This window comes from Crocodylus siamensis, chromosome 2, assembly GCF_052110815.1.
Source record: "Crocodylus siamensis isolate JL-2025a chromosome 2, ASM5211081v1, whole genome shotgun sequence".
In the NCBI taxonomy this organism is placed as follows: Eukaryota; Metazoa; Chordata; order Crocodylia; family Crocodylidae; genus Crocodylus; species Crocodylus siamensis.
The window spans coordinates 176,304,064-176,318,956 of record NC_143396.1 but is presented as its reverse complement, the minus strand read 5'-3'; the positions used below and the strand labels follow the sequence as shown (position 1 = coordinate 176,318,956).

General features: G+C 44.6%; 1 protein-coding gene across 1 annotated transcript in view; it reads right to left on the bottom strand.

Moving 5' to 3' along the window:
- The window catches only part of EPS8L2 (EPS8 signaling adaptor L2), a 118,611-nt gene that overhangs the window by 87,260 nt on the left and 16,458 nt on the right, over nucleotides 1-14,893 (bottom strand). Inside the window, exon 2 of the mRNA XM_090032401.1 lies at nucleotides 592-655. Within this exon, the coding sequence (XP_089888527.1) occupies nucleotides 592-635 (44 nt within the window). The 5' untranslated portion in view covers nucleotides 636-655. The remainder of the gene's footprint in view (nucleotides 1-591; nucleotides 656-14,893) is intronic.

Sequence of the window (14,893 nt, the reverse complement as noted above, 5' to 3'; positions counted from 1 at the left end):
TTTCAGAGAATCTGTTAGAACCCACGTTCTCATACAAAGCTGTTATCCACATGTAGGGCTCTATTTAATCTGAATGTAGTACTGAGATATTCAAGTAGCAGACAGCCCATCTGGGCCACCCTCATTATAAATACTTTCATGTCAATGGTATCCCTTACTAATATGGAGAATGCATGACTTCAAGGAGGGGGTTCTAAGGGTGGTGGAGTGTGAGTTTATATTAGGGGCGGGCAATTATTTTGGGTGGAGGACTGCTTACTGAGTTTTGGCAAGCCATTGTGGGCCACATGACAGGCAGCCAGGGACAGATAAATATTAATTTTCTAAATTTTTAGGGGCCCCATGGGCCAGATACAATGGCCTGGCAGGCCACATCTGGCCCACAAGCTGCATTTTGCCATCTGCTGGTTTATATACATGAGGAACATGGCCACAGGTGAGCTTGCAGGGGCTGAGGCTGACCCAATTTTAAGCCTGTATGAAGGCCACATTTAAAGAAGTTTAATGAAACAGGTAGGAATAGGATGTCCCAATCTATTGCAATATGTGGAGAGAAGTCATTGTAGCTTATGATGACAGTAAGGTTCTTACTTTGCAGAGCCAGGGTTGCTGCTGATAGATCCCTTGAGGCTCATATTGCTCTCAGGACACGCAGCTGTAACAGAAACAAATGAGACATAATGAGTGATTAGAAAATTCAGCCTTCTGTTATGTGACCTGATGAACTGCTTGTGCAACTGCGTGCCTTGCTGCGGGGTGAACTTTGTAAAAGGATCCCAGCCTCTCTTCCTGTGCCCACGATTGATGGTGTATGCAGGTGGTCACCTTAAGTTGCACCCAGCTACTTTCCTGCACTCTCCCTACCCTTATCATGGCACCAAGCCTTCTCGGATATAAGCTGAGGGGTTTGATCTAGGATTAAATAAGAGCATAACTGGCCTCATCCTAGTGAGCCCTTAGAGGCAATTTGAAAATGTGCATAGCTATGCTTTATCCCCTGCATTTCCCTTATCTTTCTTTCTTCTCCTTCCCTTCTCTTTTTTATATTCTAATTTCTCTTTCCTTATACTCTGCTTTCTGCACATCCTTTCACAGCATCTGATGAAGTGAACTTGAGCTCACAAACTTGTGCTGTCTCTATATTTTATTTAGTTAGTCTTTAAAGGTGCATATCTACTCTGCCTTCTGATATGCTTTATTTAGTCATACTCTCACCAATGATGAATGCCCTGGGTTATTTTTCATGTACATGTTTGAAAGTTACCTTGTCTTGGAAAATTATTGAGTGTTAGTACAAAGTGCCATATCAGGTATAAAGCTGCCTTTACCAGTATACCCTTCGCATAGCAAATGATAGCACAAGACAGATTTACAAACACTATTAGCAATCCAATAGATTACCATAAGGGACTCTGAATGTCCAGCCAGCAGTAGAGAAGCAGACAGCCCAGTTCAGAGATTTACCACATGTGGGGAAAAATGCTTTACAAAAATTATAAGTAAAAGGAGAGAGTTTGAGAATTATCCAGAATTTCCTTCAGAAAATAAAGCAGCCAGTTAAGGAAGAGCAGAGAGAGGAAATACCATATAACCATCTGGGAAATTTTATATTTTCAGAGATCCACAATGTTCCTCATAACCCTTCCATGTGAATGCAGAAAATAAGACAAAACAAAACGAAACAAAAAGATTATAATTTCCAGGCATTTATTCACACTGGAAAATATTAAAAGTCATCTCTGTAGGATCTGGCCACTCAAGTGCCTTATTGTTTCTCTTGCGTGGGCTCAATCTTGGCCCCACTGAAATCGATATAAGATTATCAAAATTTGAAGGAATGTGCCTGATATCTTGACACACATCAGTTAAGTTAAACCAGTTCCAGTGTCCCTGGCCATGTTTATGAATTGTTTTGCAGCTCATAGGACATAGGATAATTGGCAGAGGAAAAATACTCTACTCTGCTAAGCCCTATTCTATTCTGTTCTTTTTAAGGCTGTTGATCCATTTTAGCCTCCTGGTAGCTGATTGAACTCAGGAACAGTAATGCTCTGTTCCTATATCCCTTTAAACCATATGTAGTCTTATTGAAGTCTCTTCTACTGGATTTAAGTGAGAGCAAAATTCAGCCTGGTGAGTTTGCAGCGTAGCTCCAGAGGTCCCCAAATAGAAATCCACTTTGAGGAAAGTGAAGGGTAATGGAGATGGGCCATTGGTAAATGAGAGCGACCTTGGAAATGTTAGCATTTGTTTTCACCTTCGTAAGTTCTGTCAGACAGAGAAGAGCTGTGAGATCAAGCTCCACTTTTCCTGCCTCTGTTCAACCAAGCACTCTGCCCATCTGTCTCCCATAGTAGCTGCCTTCGCTTGCTGCTCCATTAGCAAATTCAAAATTGTGGGGGAATGGCTGAGTGTTGCACAATTATTCACAAAGAAGAACCTGCATGGAGTTTTATAGAATCTGGGCCAGCATTAAAATGAAGTGTTTTTTTTTAAATCTGTGCTCAATAATGGTGGCACGCCCAGGGGGAATGTAGAGGTGTAGCCGCTGTAGCTATCTGCTGCCAATTAGTATTTGCTGCTTGATGTGTGACGGCAGAATACACATCAGCCGCAAGGTAAAGTCCCAAGTTCCTCTCTTGTTTGTTAAAGTCCTACTCATGCACAAACACTTCATAGAATCCCACCTGACCAAGTGTGAGGTCTACATACATACCTATCGTTAGCAATCCAAGGGGAGGGAAAGGGGAAGGAACAGTGCAGGTAAATTCTTCTTGAAGAAAAAAAATTTCATGAAGTATTTTAAGGGTGAGTCATTAGACCTCTACCGCCTCTTCAGCAAGAGAGTGTAAATGACAGCAGATTGAGCAGCACATACTACTGGCTTGCTCCACAATTCCTCAGTCAATATAAGGCCTTCCCTTATGGCCCAGGTCTCCCCTCTACACACACAGAATGGGAGATGGACATTGCCCTACAGAGCCAGCAACCTAAGGGTGTTTGTATACATGATGCCATTAGTCTGTACAGGTGACAAAAATGTCACTTTGTGGGGCTTAATGGCATCACAGTGTACACGTGCAAGACTTTGGGGTTTTTTTAATGACTTTGCATTGTTGCAAACTAAACTACATCCAGATGTTGTTTAGTCTGCAGTGTTGTAAATTGCAATGATGCAACTGTCAGCTCGCCCCCCAGCCACCGGGAAAAGCAGGAAAAAAGCTTTGGTCCGCTTGCCGCTTCTGCCTTCAGCAGGCACCTGCTGAAGGCAGAAGCAGCAAGGGGCCCAATCTTTTTTTATTTGGTGGAGCCTGCTGACCTCTCTCTCGGCTGGGGGGTGAGCTGCTGGTGGGCCAAGTGGTCCTAAGCTGCAGGGGGCCTTGGTCCTTCTCTCCATGGTGGTGGCGCCCCCCGGGGCCACCCGGGCGGGCTGCTAGAGGGCTGGGTGCTGCCTCAGCTTGGGATCAGGAAAGAGCTGGATCAGGCCAGGTGCTGCCTCTGATGATGAGAGATAGGTGGGCAGAGGAAGCACAGTAAACACAAAGGGACAGCAAAATGACTGATTAGGGTAATAAACAGCTGTCCCAGAATACTAGGTGCTTAGGCACTGTCCTGTATTTTGTAGGTGTAACCCATAAAAAGACAGCATTTATTTGCTCTGTTTCCTCTGCATGTGGTGTAGCCAGTACAGATTGATGAGTCTGCAGCTGTCTTGCTGATAACACACTGGGTTCTTTCACTCAAGCAGAGGAAGCATATGCATTATACAAACATTATCCCAGAGCTGAGTTATATAACAGATAGATTAGGCCCTTTCTACCCAACAGGCAATTTCACTAGTTGTTGGCTGATGCCTTGTATGTATTGTTATTATGAGTATTTATACTGGGTGGTCCCAGTTTTGATTAGGCTTCTCCCACCTCCACACACACACACACACACACACATAGGCTAGGGACAGACATTCAAAAAGCCTGCATTGATTCAATCTTTGCAGGTTAGTCTAACCTGGCTAGGCTGAACCAGTTTGTAACTGTGCAAACATCCCCTCTGGACTGAAGAAATGCAGGCAAATGCCTGCAGTGGCTCAGGCTAGAAGCCAGGTGGTACTAAAGCACCCCTCCCTTCCCATCCACAGCGCTGAGCTGAGGAAGGGCATGGCCAGGCCCTGAAAGGATGCTCTGATTAAGGAGTGGGTCCCCTCTTCCCCCCTCACTGCTCCTAACCAGCCCAGCAGGGAGTTGATAACAGCATTTAGCAGCCCATAAAGAAAACAAAAGCCTCTCTCATTTGTTCAAGCTCTTCTTAAACAACTTTTTCCAAGAAAGGAACATTAACAGCTGAAATGTTGATTAGCTCCAAAAAGCTGTGTCCTGTCTGCTTTTGTCCTGTCTGCCTTACACAGACACCTCTCAGCTTTAGCTAGCATATCACGTGCTGGCTACTGTCCCTGCTGTGGGAAAGGGGAGTAGGGAATCCTTGTTTGAGCAGGGAGTTGGGGGGAGGGAGGACAGGGGGAAGCCAGGCAGATCCTGCTGTGTCTGCCCTCTCTGCCTGAGCTCCAGCCAGGGAGCAGAGGGGCGGGGCCAGCCCTGCTCTCTGGAGCAGACAGCCCAGCCCAGGGCTACAAAGTATCTGGGATGCTCAGGGACTCTGGTTTAAGTTAAACCAGGAATAGGTCTGGGACAGACATTGCATAAACAAGTTTGACCCAAATCAGCTAAATCTGATACTACATTCAACCAGGTTGATCTCAAACCAGTTTCAGGCTTTCTCAAACCGGTTTATGTGCGCTGAACATCTGTTCTGTTACAGGTTTAAACCAGTGTCTGATCGGTTAAACCGGTTTATGTGTAATGTCTGTCCGTAGCTATACTGATACCGTGAAAGGCAGAAAGAAAGAAGATGGTTCATGCCCCAAGTAGCTTACAGCCTTGAAACAAGACACAAAACAGGAAGCAAGGCAAGTGTTTCAGTGGAAGTAAGCACAGATTTCCAGTCACTTGCCCCCATAGTTCTACCCGATTTATTTCTCTGCATAAATAAAATAATAATTTTGTTATTATGTAACTCTTGTCTGATTTCCCCACCCCCTTTCTTTGTCATAAATTAAAGTGTGATAATGCTGCTAATACCTCTCCCTGTTACCTTAAAGGCCTTTTCTGTATTCAAACTTGCATTATGGCATGATGTGAAACTGGTTTAATAAAACCAATGCAAAGCCTTGTGCAGGCATTCTTGATTCACTTTGAACCTGCCCTTTGTGAGTTAAACCCAATGTCTTACTGAAAACAGATACATGGGGTAGGTGGGTTTTGAATGATTAAACTAAAATGAGATAACTCATGTTTAAATCACATGAATTACGAATCCGCATAGGGCTGTTCTGACTTTGAATATAGACCGGGCCAGGGACAAGTGTGAGAGATTGGAGCCTGTTGGCTTCCTCTGGTTCTTTTCTCTGCATGGGTGTGTCTAGAAAGCGGCTGATACTGCAGCTGCCTCCAGCTTTCACATTGTGTTCCCCTTGCTTTCATTTTGTTTGTGGCTCATACTTTCCTGACCAGAGAGTTTCTGATATCTCTCTTTTATCTTCCTGATGGGTGCGGTTGCTTTCTTCATATTTTATGGGGTGTTATGAGTATTCGCTTGAGAAGGAACAAGAGGCAGATTTAGTAACACTGTTTTGGTACACTCTTTGTCTAGCTCCATTGTTTCCTCCCTGGAGCTCTCCTTTCTCGTCTCCATTATTAAGACGTTAGCTTTGGTTTGAAATCAGTATTGTGAGGTATAGTGCCAGCATCCTAGGGTTGTCCATGTGTTGGTTACAATGGAGTGTTTTTCAGCCTGTCAGGTCACAAAAGGGAATTGTAGGAAGGAGATCTAGAGCTGAAAACTATAATGCAATCTAAAAAAGGGGTGTCAAACTGGGCTAGATCTAGATGTTGTGGCAGTGGCGGAGTGAGCATTGTCAGGGAACTGCAGGGCTTCATGCAACCATCACTCACTTCCCCCTTCTCCTCTCCCTCTCTCCCACCCTCCCCTACCCACCCACTGCCAGCTCACCCCCAAATTTCTACAAGAGCCCCTTGGGCTAGATGACATGGCTCCACAAGCTGGGTCCAGCCCACAGGCTGTATGTTTGAAAGCCCTTGTTTAAAGCACAGGAAATCTCACTCCCCTACTCTCCACATACCCGCCCAGGGCAAGTATTCTCTGTCAGCCTCTTGAAGCAGAAGCATACACACAGACTGATTATGTAGCCTGGTCATTGTTACCCTTTATTATTATTTTTCTAGCAAATATGCTGTCATTAAAAATGTTGACTTTGAATATGGATTCACCAAGTTGAAAAACTTAAGAAACATTGGTGCAGCGTACAATAATAATCCCAGTGATTATTAATTATTAATATTGACCTATCTCCCTTTTAGTGCCCTTCTATCCGTTGAGTGCTTTTAGGAAACTCAGAGTCTGCTGTTGTTCTCTCTTCCCCTTCCATCTCCTCTTTCCTGCTGCTGAATTTAGCAGCAGAGAAAGGAGACTGGATGATCAGCAGCAGCGTGGAGCCTCCAGAGCTGAGTGAAAGTAAGAGCTATGCATTGCTGGCCACAGAGAAGGGAGAAGAGAAGGGAGGGAAGGAGCAAAGAGCAACAGGCTCCACAGGTGCTTGACTGCAAGGGCTCTGAGCAGAGCCTGCATAGACCAGCAGTGAGCTCATAGAGCTCATGGCACATGTGGAAACTCCCAGCAGCAGCTGTGCTAAAGTGCTTGTGAGCTTGGAGAGGTCACCGGGTGTACAGGGCACAGCCAAAGCAGGATGCAACCATGTTGCTGCCCCACTCTTGCATCTGTCCGTGGGCCTGTGCATATGTTCATTGTCATAATGAATGACAGGGGGCAGGGGGCTGGGCTCAAAGATCTTTCGAGGTCCCTTCCAGCCCCAATGTCTATAAGACTTCCCCACTGAAATGTCTCACTGGCAGGATAGTGCCTAGCTTTCTGGGCAGCACCCCATGTAGTAGTATGCTTTCCTAAGTGGAGTGGTATATCGTATTTGTCCCTGAAGAGTTGTGTCAGTGAGAAGTGTCTCAGGGGTTAATTAAGACAGATCTACCTATCGTAAGCACTCTGAGTATTGCTGGCCCAGCTGCATTGAATTATGCTAAGATATGGCTCTGTTCTATGGCATCATCAGTCAACAGTGGGACTGAAGTTTCAGTGCAAGTGCCAGGAACATGTGGTCACTAGAACGATGGCCACTGGATGAGTCTTTGCTGGTGCTTCCTGCTGTGCCAAGGAGTTTCCCCATTCCCCTGCAAAGGAGGTGAAGGAGCCAGAAGGAACAGATAGGAGAGATGCCTGGGGAGAGCAGAGATGGTGCCTCCCTGGACTGCTGCAAGGCTTTATTATTGAGTACATGTAAATTATTTCAGGATCCTGAGAGAAGAGAAACTGTGCCAGTGCCAAGTGTTACTAGTGCTAAGGGCTTGGATGAGGACGAGAAGTTTGTGATGGAAACATTGCCCTGGGGGGCCTGTGCAGGGGTAGGCCTGCTCTTACTCTGCCCATAGCTGAACATACAGCCAATGCCAACAGAAGGAGTCAAACCAGAATGTTAGAGGAACCTGAATGAAAGAAACATTAGCTGTTGATCACATGATATTATTTCCCAAACTTCCCAGGATAACAAAGCACTTATAATATTAGATAGTGTTTTTCTGGTCAGAGTTACTGAGTTGCCAGGTGTGAACAGCCTTCCTTTATCCACAAGAACTAAGAGCAGCAGGGCAAACCTCTCTCCACTGTTTTGCCAACCCACTTCTCCCAGCGCATGGGGTATCCACCTGTAGTGATGAAACAGCATTATCCTTGTGTCTCATGTGGCTGAGTGAGGCACTGCAATGTGCCCAAGGTGACCGCCGGGGAGTCTGTGCTAGCATTGGTGGTTGAACCGGGATATCTTAAGTCCCAATCCTATCCTTTCAAGGTAAATCCATCCTCCTGTTCTCTTTGCTGGCGCAAAATGTAATACGTTGATACCCATCCGTTACATATTGCTTCAGGATCACCAAATTATTTTACCCAGAAAGCCAAATAGCTGTTTGATGACATTACATTTCAGGCACTATCAGCTCAAATTAGATGTGTATCTGTGAACCAGAAATGTCTCCATCACCAAAAAATTCATCTGTTTCAACAAAAAACAACTAAGTGAAGGGAAACAGTTTTCAAGAAAATACTGTCTCATTTCCCTTGGAAGACAACTCATCAGCTGTTGCAAGGGAAAACCAGAACCCTGAGATAAGGTGTTGGAAGTTAGGCAAAAAAGCAAATGAGATTCAGCTATGATTGTTGTACAATCTCTTTATGACTTCAGGATCATGATTTTTAAGGTTTTTTTAACACCATTTCTCAACTTGTACCTCCAAAAATTGTTCTCATTCACATGAGCAAATCAAGAGGGGTTGTGGTCCTTTTGGAGGGATGTTTTTAAATTGGTAGCACCTGCTTTCAAACAGTGGTTAAAAAATAGTGGTTAAAATATACTGGCCAACACTTCTTAATATGCCTAGTGTTTTGGTTGCTTCAGTTTTGGGGCTATGACTTGGGCTATCTTAAAAAAGAACCTGACTTTCAGAAAGTGCCAGGCACCCAGCCTGTCAAAATCACCTTTTAAGGTGTCATTAGTTGGATAAACAAAGATGAAGGCACCCAAAATCACTAATCATTTTTGGAAGAAAGATCTTGGCCAGTTATCTGTATGTGAAAGAACAAATGCCAGTAAGTCTGAGTGTCTATGCCACCTGTGATGTGTGTGTCATTTGGGCCCTCTCTTGTGACATATTAAATAGTGGGTAGGTCCTGTTAGGAACCAGGAACAAACACTCCCTTTTCTTCAAATTTTTCACATTGCAGAGATTCTGCAGAATACAAACATGACGCTAAAAAGAATCCAACCCAATGGGTAGGTGACATGGGTCACTGGCAGCCATTAGCTTTGGACTTAATCAAAACTTAGCTAGATGAGTGTCATCGTCAGAATGTGACACAGCTCTGAGAAAGCCTTATGGTTGGAAGAGAGAGGCAATCTATGGCCTCATAATCTACATCTAGGAAACTGTAAGCAATTCTTATATACTGAAGGACTTGAGAATCCCATCTAGGCACCATCCAACTGTCTCCTAGAACTGCTTCCTTACAGCTCTGAAGTGGGAGAAGAATAGCAGAGGGCTGAGGATAGTAGCATGGAAGCTTTGGGCTGCTCCAGGTTTGCCTCTCCTCATCTTCCAAAGACTATTCTGTTTTCATAGGGCATGGCCAGGCTCAACATCAGGAGCTTCCTTATTCCTTCCTTTGCCAGGTCCATCCTGCTTGACATCATGTGTGCTGTTATGGTGTACACATCATGAAATCAGTGTCATAGGATCATAGGGGTCTAGCCACATGGAGGCAGGACATAGGACTCATGGTATTTACCATACCCCAGCGAACATCATGTAACAACAGGGATACTGACAGCAGGTTGGCTCAGAACTTAACCTTGATCTCCTCTTTACAGTAAAAAAAGGATGGGTCTGCCAACACCAAAAATGCATGTCTGCCATAGGTTGTCTCCATCATTTTATGCTGCTATTACTCATAGCTGAGGAATTCACCGAAGAAACAAGTGCCCTGCTAACTAAGCTGCTCAGAAACAATAATAAACTCAGAATTTGTACTCATAAAAGAAGTTTCCTGATAGAACGCTTAGGTGGGGTGGACTTCCCAGCATTGAAAGAAAACCACCCACATGTTCCTCCTGAGACTAGGCTTGGTATCAGCTGATCTCCTTTGGAGGGGGCCTGCAAAGCTGCTGCCAGACTGGATTAGAGCTCCTATGGGTACAGCCTGTGTGTCTGCTCTCCTTAATCCTGATCAACAGAGAAGGGTAAAGATGAAAATCCAGGCTTGAAAGATGTTGCTAGTGCATTCAAAACATTAAGTAATACCATGAAGTGGGAGAGCTGGGTACATGCCAGTATTTGCATTACCTTTATCACATTCACAAGTGCCTAGATACAGCTCATGAAACTGAACATCTCTTGAACAGAGGCCATTTCCTTTTATTGGTCAACTTGGAAACAAAACTTAGTTTAGACATAGATTGAAAGTCTGTTCCTAAAGAACAGTGAAAGCCCCCAGTACCTAGCAAAGTTCTCAGCATCTCAGAGAGCCAGATTCAGAATGAGTGAACACCTGAAGCTAATAGGATTTGTTAAAATATGTTTCCTGCCAGAACAGAATCCTGTTCATAGGGGCACAACAGAACTGGCTGTTCACAAATCCAGCCACAACTATCTGGCATCAGAAAGGTCTTGGGAAATTGGAGGCCAATTCCAGTGCCATTCTGAAAGCAGAATATACAGTGGGTAGAGTTCTCAGTCTCTGAGCTGATTCATATTATTTGAATTTACCCTGTTCTTCAAGGGTAAAGCCCTGCAGAAAACCAGGTTAAAGAAAAACACAGAGCAGGTTGAAGCTTGTGGTGTGTCTGCTCATGATGTATCTTGCCAAGGGTACTAATACTGTATATTATCTGTGCCTAAATTGTGGTTAAAAGGGTTTGCCCACAAATGGAGCACTTTCTTTCCTATCTTTTGAAATGCCCTGCTGTTCCTGCTCCTCACTTGTTCTTTCCAAGGCAGATTCCTCAGGCTCCCTGGGAATGGCTTGGTTTCTATGTTTTGGAGTCTTTCAGCTTTTTCCTCTTGAAGGCCAGGAGAAGTAGGCTATTTGTGGGATATTTATCTCCCTTCTCAACCTACAGTTAATGCAACCCACCTTTTTGACCTGTAGATACATAAAGTTTAGTTTACAACAAAAAGGAACCAACCACAGAGTCATACTTAATTTTGGCAGCCGTTGTGGGCTCAGGAAAAGGCAATGGGCCAGCAGAAAGTTAGGTCTGGTCCAAAGCCCATCAAAATCATTGGGAGTCTGTCCAGTGATTTCACTGGACTTTGGATTCAGTGCACTTCACACTTGACAGGGAAGATGCTTGCTCAGGGGGTAAAATGTCTGAGTTCAGGGATTCTGACAATGCTATGTCAAGAAATGTCCAACTCCCCCACCTCTTTACTTGGAAATCTGAATATAGCACAATTAATTCACTGTTCCCAGCCTGGTATTACACACTACAGGCCCAGTCACTATAGTCAATAGAAGCATTATCACAGCTTTTTTGCTGGGCGCAAGACTGGACTAGAAGTGTCTCAAGGTGAAAGAGATCCTTGTTATTTTTCTCTGGCACACCTACTGTTTACATTATGAATCAGATGAGGAGCCAGTAGAAGGAGGGAAAGACCATGCATGTGGGGCTCAGCCAGTCAAAACAGGGAGCGACTCTGTAGACGAGGCTCATATTTTGATGAGTACAGCACTGCCTGGATGGAAGCAAAGGAACGCTCCTGAACTGTTGAATGTTTTGCTGTTGCCAAACTCAGGGCACTGAATGAGAGGCTCTGTGTTCATACAAAGTGTGGAGGCCATATGCTTAAATGGCAGCATATCCATTTCTCATGGCCAAGAGCTCAAGTAGGAAGAGCTCTTCTTCACACCCACCTCCTGAAGGAGCAGCACTGCTCATATTCACATTTGAGGTTTTCCCAGGTAGGAGGCACTTCTGTAACAACCCAGAGACAACAAGCAATGGCTTGTTTGGGGTGGTGTATGTGGTGGTTGGAGTGTGGACTTCCAGCTGTCGCTGACTCACGTTGTACTTAAATCCTCAGATTCTGTTCCACCTATTAGGCATCTAAGTGTACTTGGGTGCCTAAGTGCAACTCCACTCTGTTCAAGTCCTGAAAATCCCTTAATGGTTCTATTTTTGTAACTGTGTCACTTTCCTCAATATTGAATTGAAAAAGCAGTGAGGAGGAGGACCCACTCACTATTTGCATTAACAGCTTTTCAGGGACTTGAGCAGGGTGGAATAGGCTTATAGTTAGGCATCTGAATTAGGCGTAATAGGTTAACAGAATCTAGTCTCTGTATTTCTGCTCAAGAACAGGATTTCATAGATTTCATAGACATTAGGGCTGGAGGGGACCTCGCGAGATCATCAGGTCCAGCCCCCTGCCCAAGGGCAGGAAGTCAGCTGGGGTAAGATCACCCCAGCAAGATAAGCATCTAAGCAGTTCTTAAAGGTATCCAGAGTAGGTGCTCGCACCACTTCTGGGGGGTGTCTATTCCAGACTCTGGAGACTTGGATGGTAAAGAAGTTTTTCCTTATGTCCAGTCTAAAATGGTCTTCCACCAGTTTGTGACCATTGACCTTGTCTTCCGTTGGGGTGCCCTGGTGAACAGACATTTTCTCAGTTCCTGATGCACACCTCTTAGTCACCCCTGAGCCTTCACTTTTCCAGGCTGAAGAGTCCCATGCCTCTCAGCCTTTCTTCATAAAGCCTGTTCTCTTGACCATTAATTATGGATGTGGCTCTCCTATGGACTCTCTCAAGCTTCTCCACATCCTTTCTAAAGTGTGGAGCCCAGAGTTGGATGCAGTACTCCAGCTGTGGCCTCACTGGTTATAATATACTAAGCCACCTCCTTGCAGGGGCCTTAATAACTGGATGTTCCTGTACTCAGAAATCCTCACCTGAAGTGTGGTACTGTAGATATGAAACGCCGTGTTATTATTTAATGCCCCAACCCAAACCATCGTACAATGACATTTTGAGAATTTAAGAACAGAAGTAAAAAAAATGCAGAAGTTGAGGTGCCCCAACAGCTTGACACACAATCTTGTGACACATCAAGTGTAACAGTTGCCATTAAAAAGCCTGTGTTTATTGGACACCTGACAGATTACAGTCTTTTCCTCCATCTGTTACTTCAGCTACGTTTGTGCAGTAGGAGAGCAGGTGACCTTTTGAATGGTGATTAATTTGAGCTAATTACTAATCTGTATAAATATTTCATTAAACTACTATTTAATATATAGTTGTGCTATGACCCAGCTAATGTTAATATGGTAATCATTGCTAGCTCGCCTTCGGTAGAGATCCTGTGTAGCCTTCTGTGGGTAAGGTATAACTGACTGCCAGCCCCTTATTTGTTGATGCCCTGTAAAGCTGCCTGACTAGGCTTCTGTTGGCAGGCAAATGTATTATTGCATGTCATGTTCTGGCAGAGGCCCTGTCCATGCTGGAACCTCTGCCCTTAATTGTGATTGTCACTAGCATGGTTATGAAGCCTATCTGATCAGGGCCAGCATGCTTCAAAAAAGAAGACCTAATGCAGTGGTTGGCTCCATGCCATCCTGCTGGAAATGCAGAGTGTTCTCCCATAAAAGTCTTACTCGGTCCCCAACCCCATGCCAACTGGCTGACTTCAGGAATAAACCATAGGCGTTGAGGTCAGTGACTGCTGTGGGGGACAGAAGCCTATTATGATTTGTTTGCCCTAAACTCCTTCCACTGTGTTTACTATGATGGAAAGTATTTTTGTCATTTCCCGAAAGACTGACTTGCCTGGCTGAAAAAAATCCAGTAAATGAAATTGTGGGAGGGACATACTGTTTTAAGACTGTGTTAATAGGAGAAAGTTGTCCATTGACAAAGAGATTTTAGAGCTGCCTGTTCACCTAACTCCTCACAGGGGTGTGAGATCTTTGGGCCAGATTCAGCCCTGAGTTATTCTGAGTTACACCCTGTGATATTCTACTGAAGTCAGTGGGACTGCTGTGGGGTGCTAGTTCACATTGGTGAATGAGGACCCTCTCTCTCCCCCACTTTTCATGTTTACCTCTGCTGTTAAGCTGTTGGCTTCTCAATTCTGTTGAGTAGAAAAGCCCATCATGATTCCCTAGAGCTCTTGCAAGAAATAAAGAACCAAGCATTTGCAAATGTCCCATGGAGTAGTTGCTTCACCTGCCCCCACCCCCTCCCCCCTTTCCCGAGCAGTTGAAAGATGCCGCCAAACAGGATAAAGTTTTGCCTCAGTAAATGCCATTTACTGTCTTGGGAACTGTGAGAGGGTTTTGTGGGGTGAGGGAAGACCTAGACCTTTCAGGTCCTGAAACGATGTCCAATATTATAGGGCTTTTTCAGTCTATAAACTTACCATTGCCTATTTTCATTTCCATCTGCTCCCTCCCTGATATTTTTTAATTATTATTTCTTACTCACATCCTGTCTGTATATTTTTGGACACTTGTTTTGAGCTAACTTGGCACATGGTATGTCAGCAGGGAGTGTCAGTATGTAAAAGAAAACCCACCAAACAAATTGATGCTGTTCCAGCCAGCCCAGTAGACTGGTGGCAACCACTGCTCCATGGATGGATTTGGGCCCCAGCCTGGGAGGGATGGGAGTGTTATGGAAACAGCATATTCAGCCCTTGGGCAAGGCATGGATAGACTCTGAAAACTGCTTTATAGATGTCCTGTGTGCATTAATTGTTCTAGAAGCCAAAACGGTAGTCCTATATTTGACAGTAGGAATTGGGGAAGGTGTCACACAGAGGACTGGCAAGAGATGAAGAACATGCCATGCCCATCAAGCTAGATCAGCTTGGCTGTGAATGGTCTGGTATTTGTGTAATGTTATGTCCTTGTAGCTGGGCCCAATACCCCCTTGCTTTTAATATTTCAAGCCAGGCAGTCTTCCTTGCACTGCTGCCCAGTACGTGCAGATGACAAACAACTGCTTTGAGAGCTGCAACCAGAGAAAACAATTGGATTTTATTGCCTGGTGAGTGGTATTAGGTTTCATTACCCATTGTGGTCAGGGTCCTCATAAGAGGATGGATGGCTCTAAAAGGGGGAAGGGGGAATGTATGGAAAATCATGCTATTCTGAACTGATGTTGCTGGCAAAGTACAGAAGGTGTGGGAGTCTGGTGGATGCAGC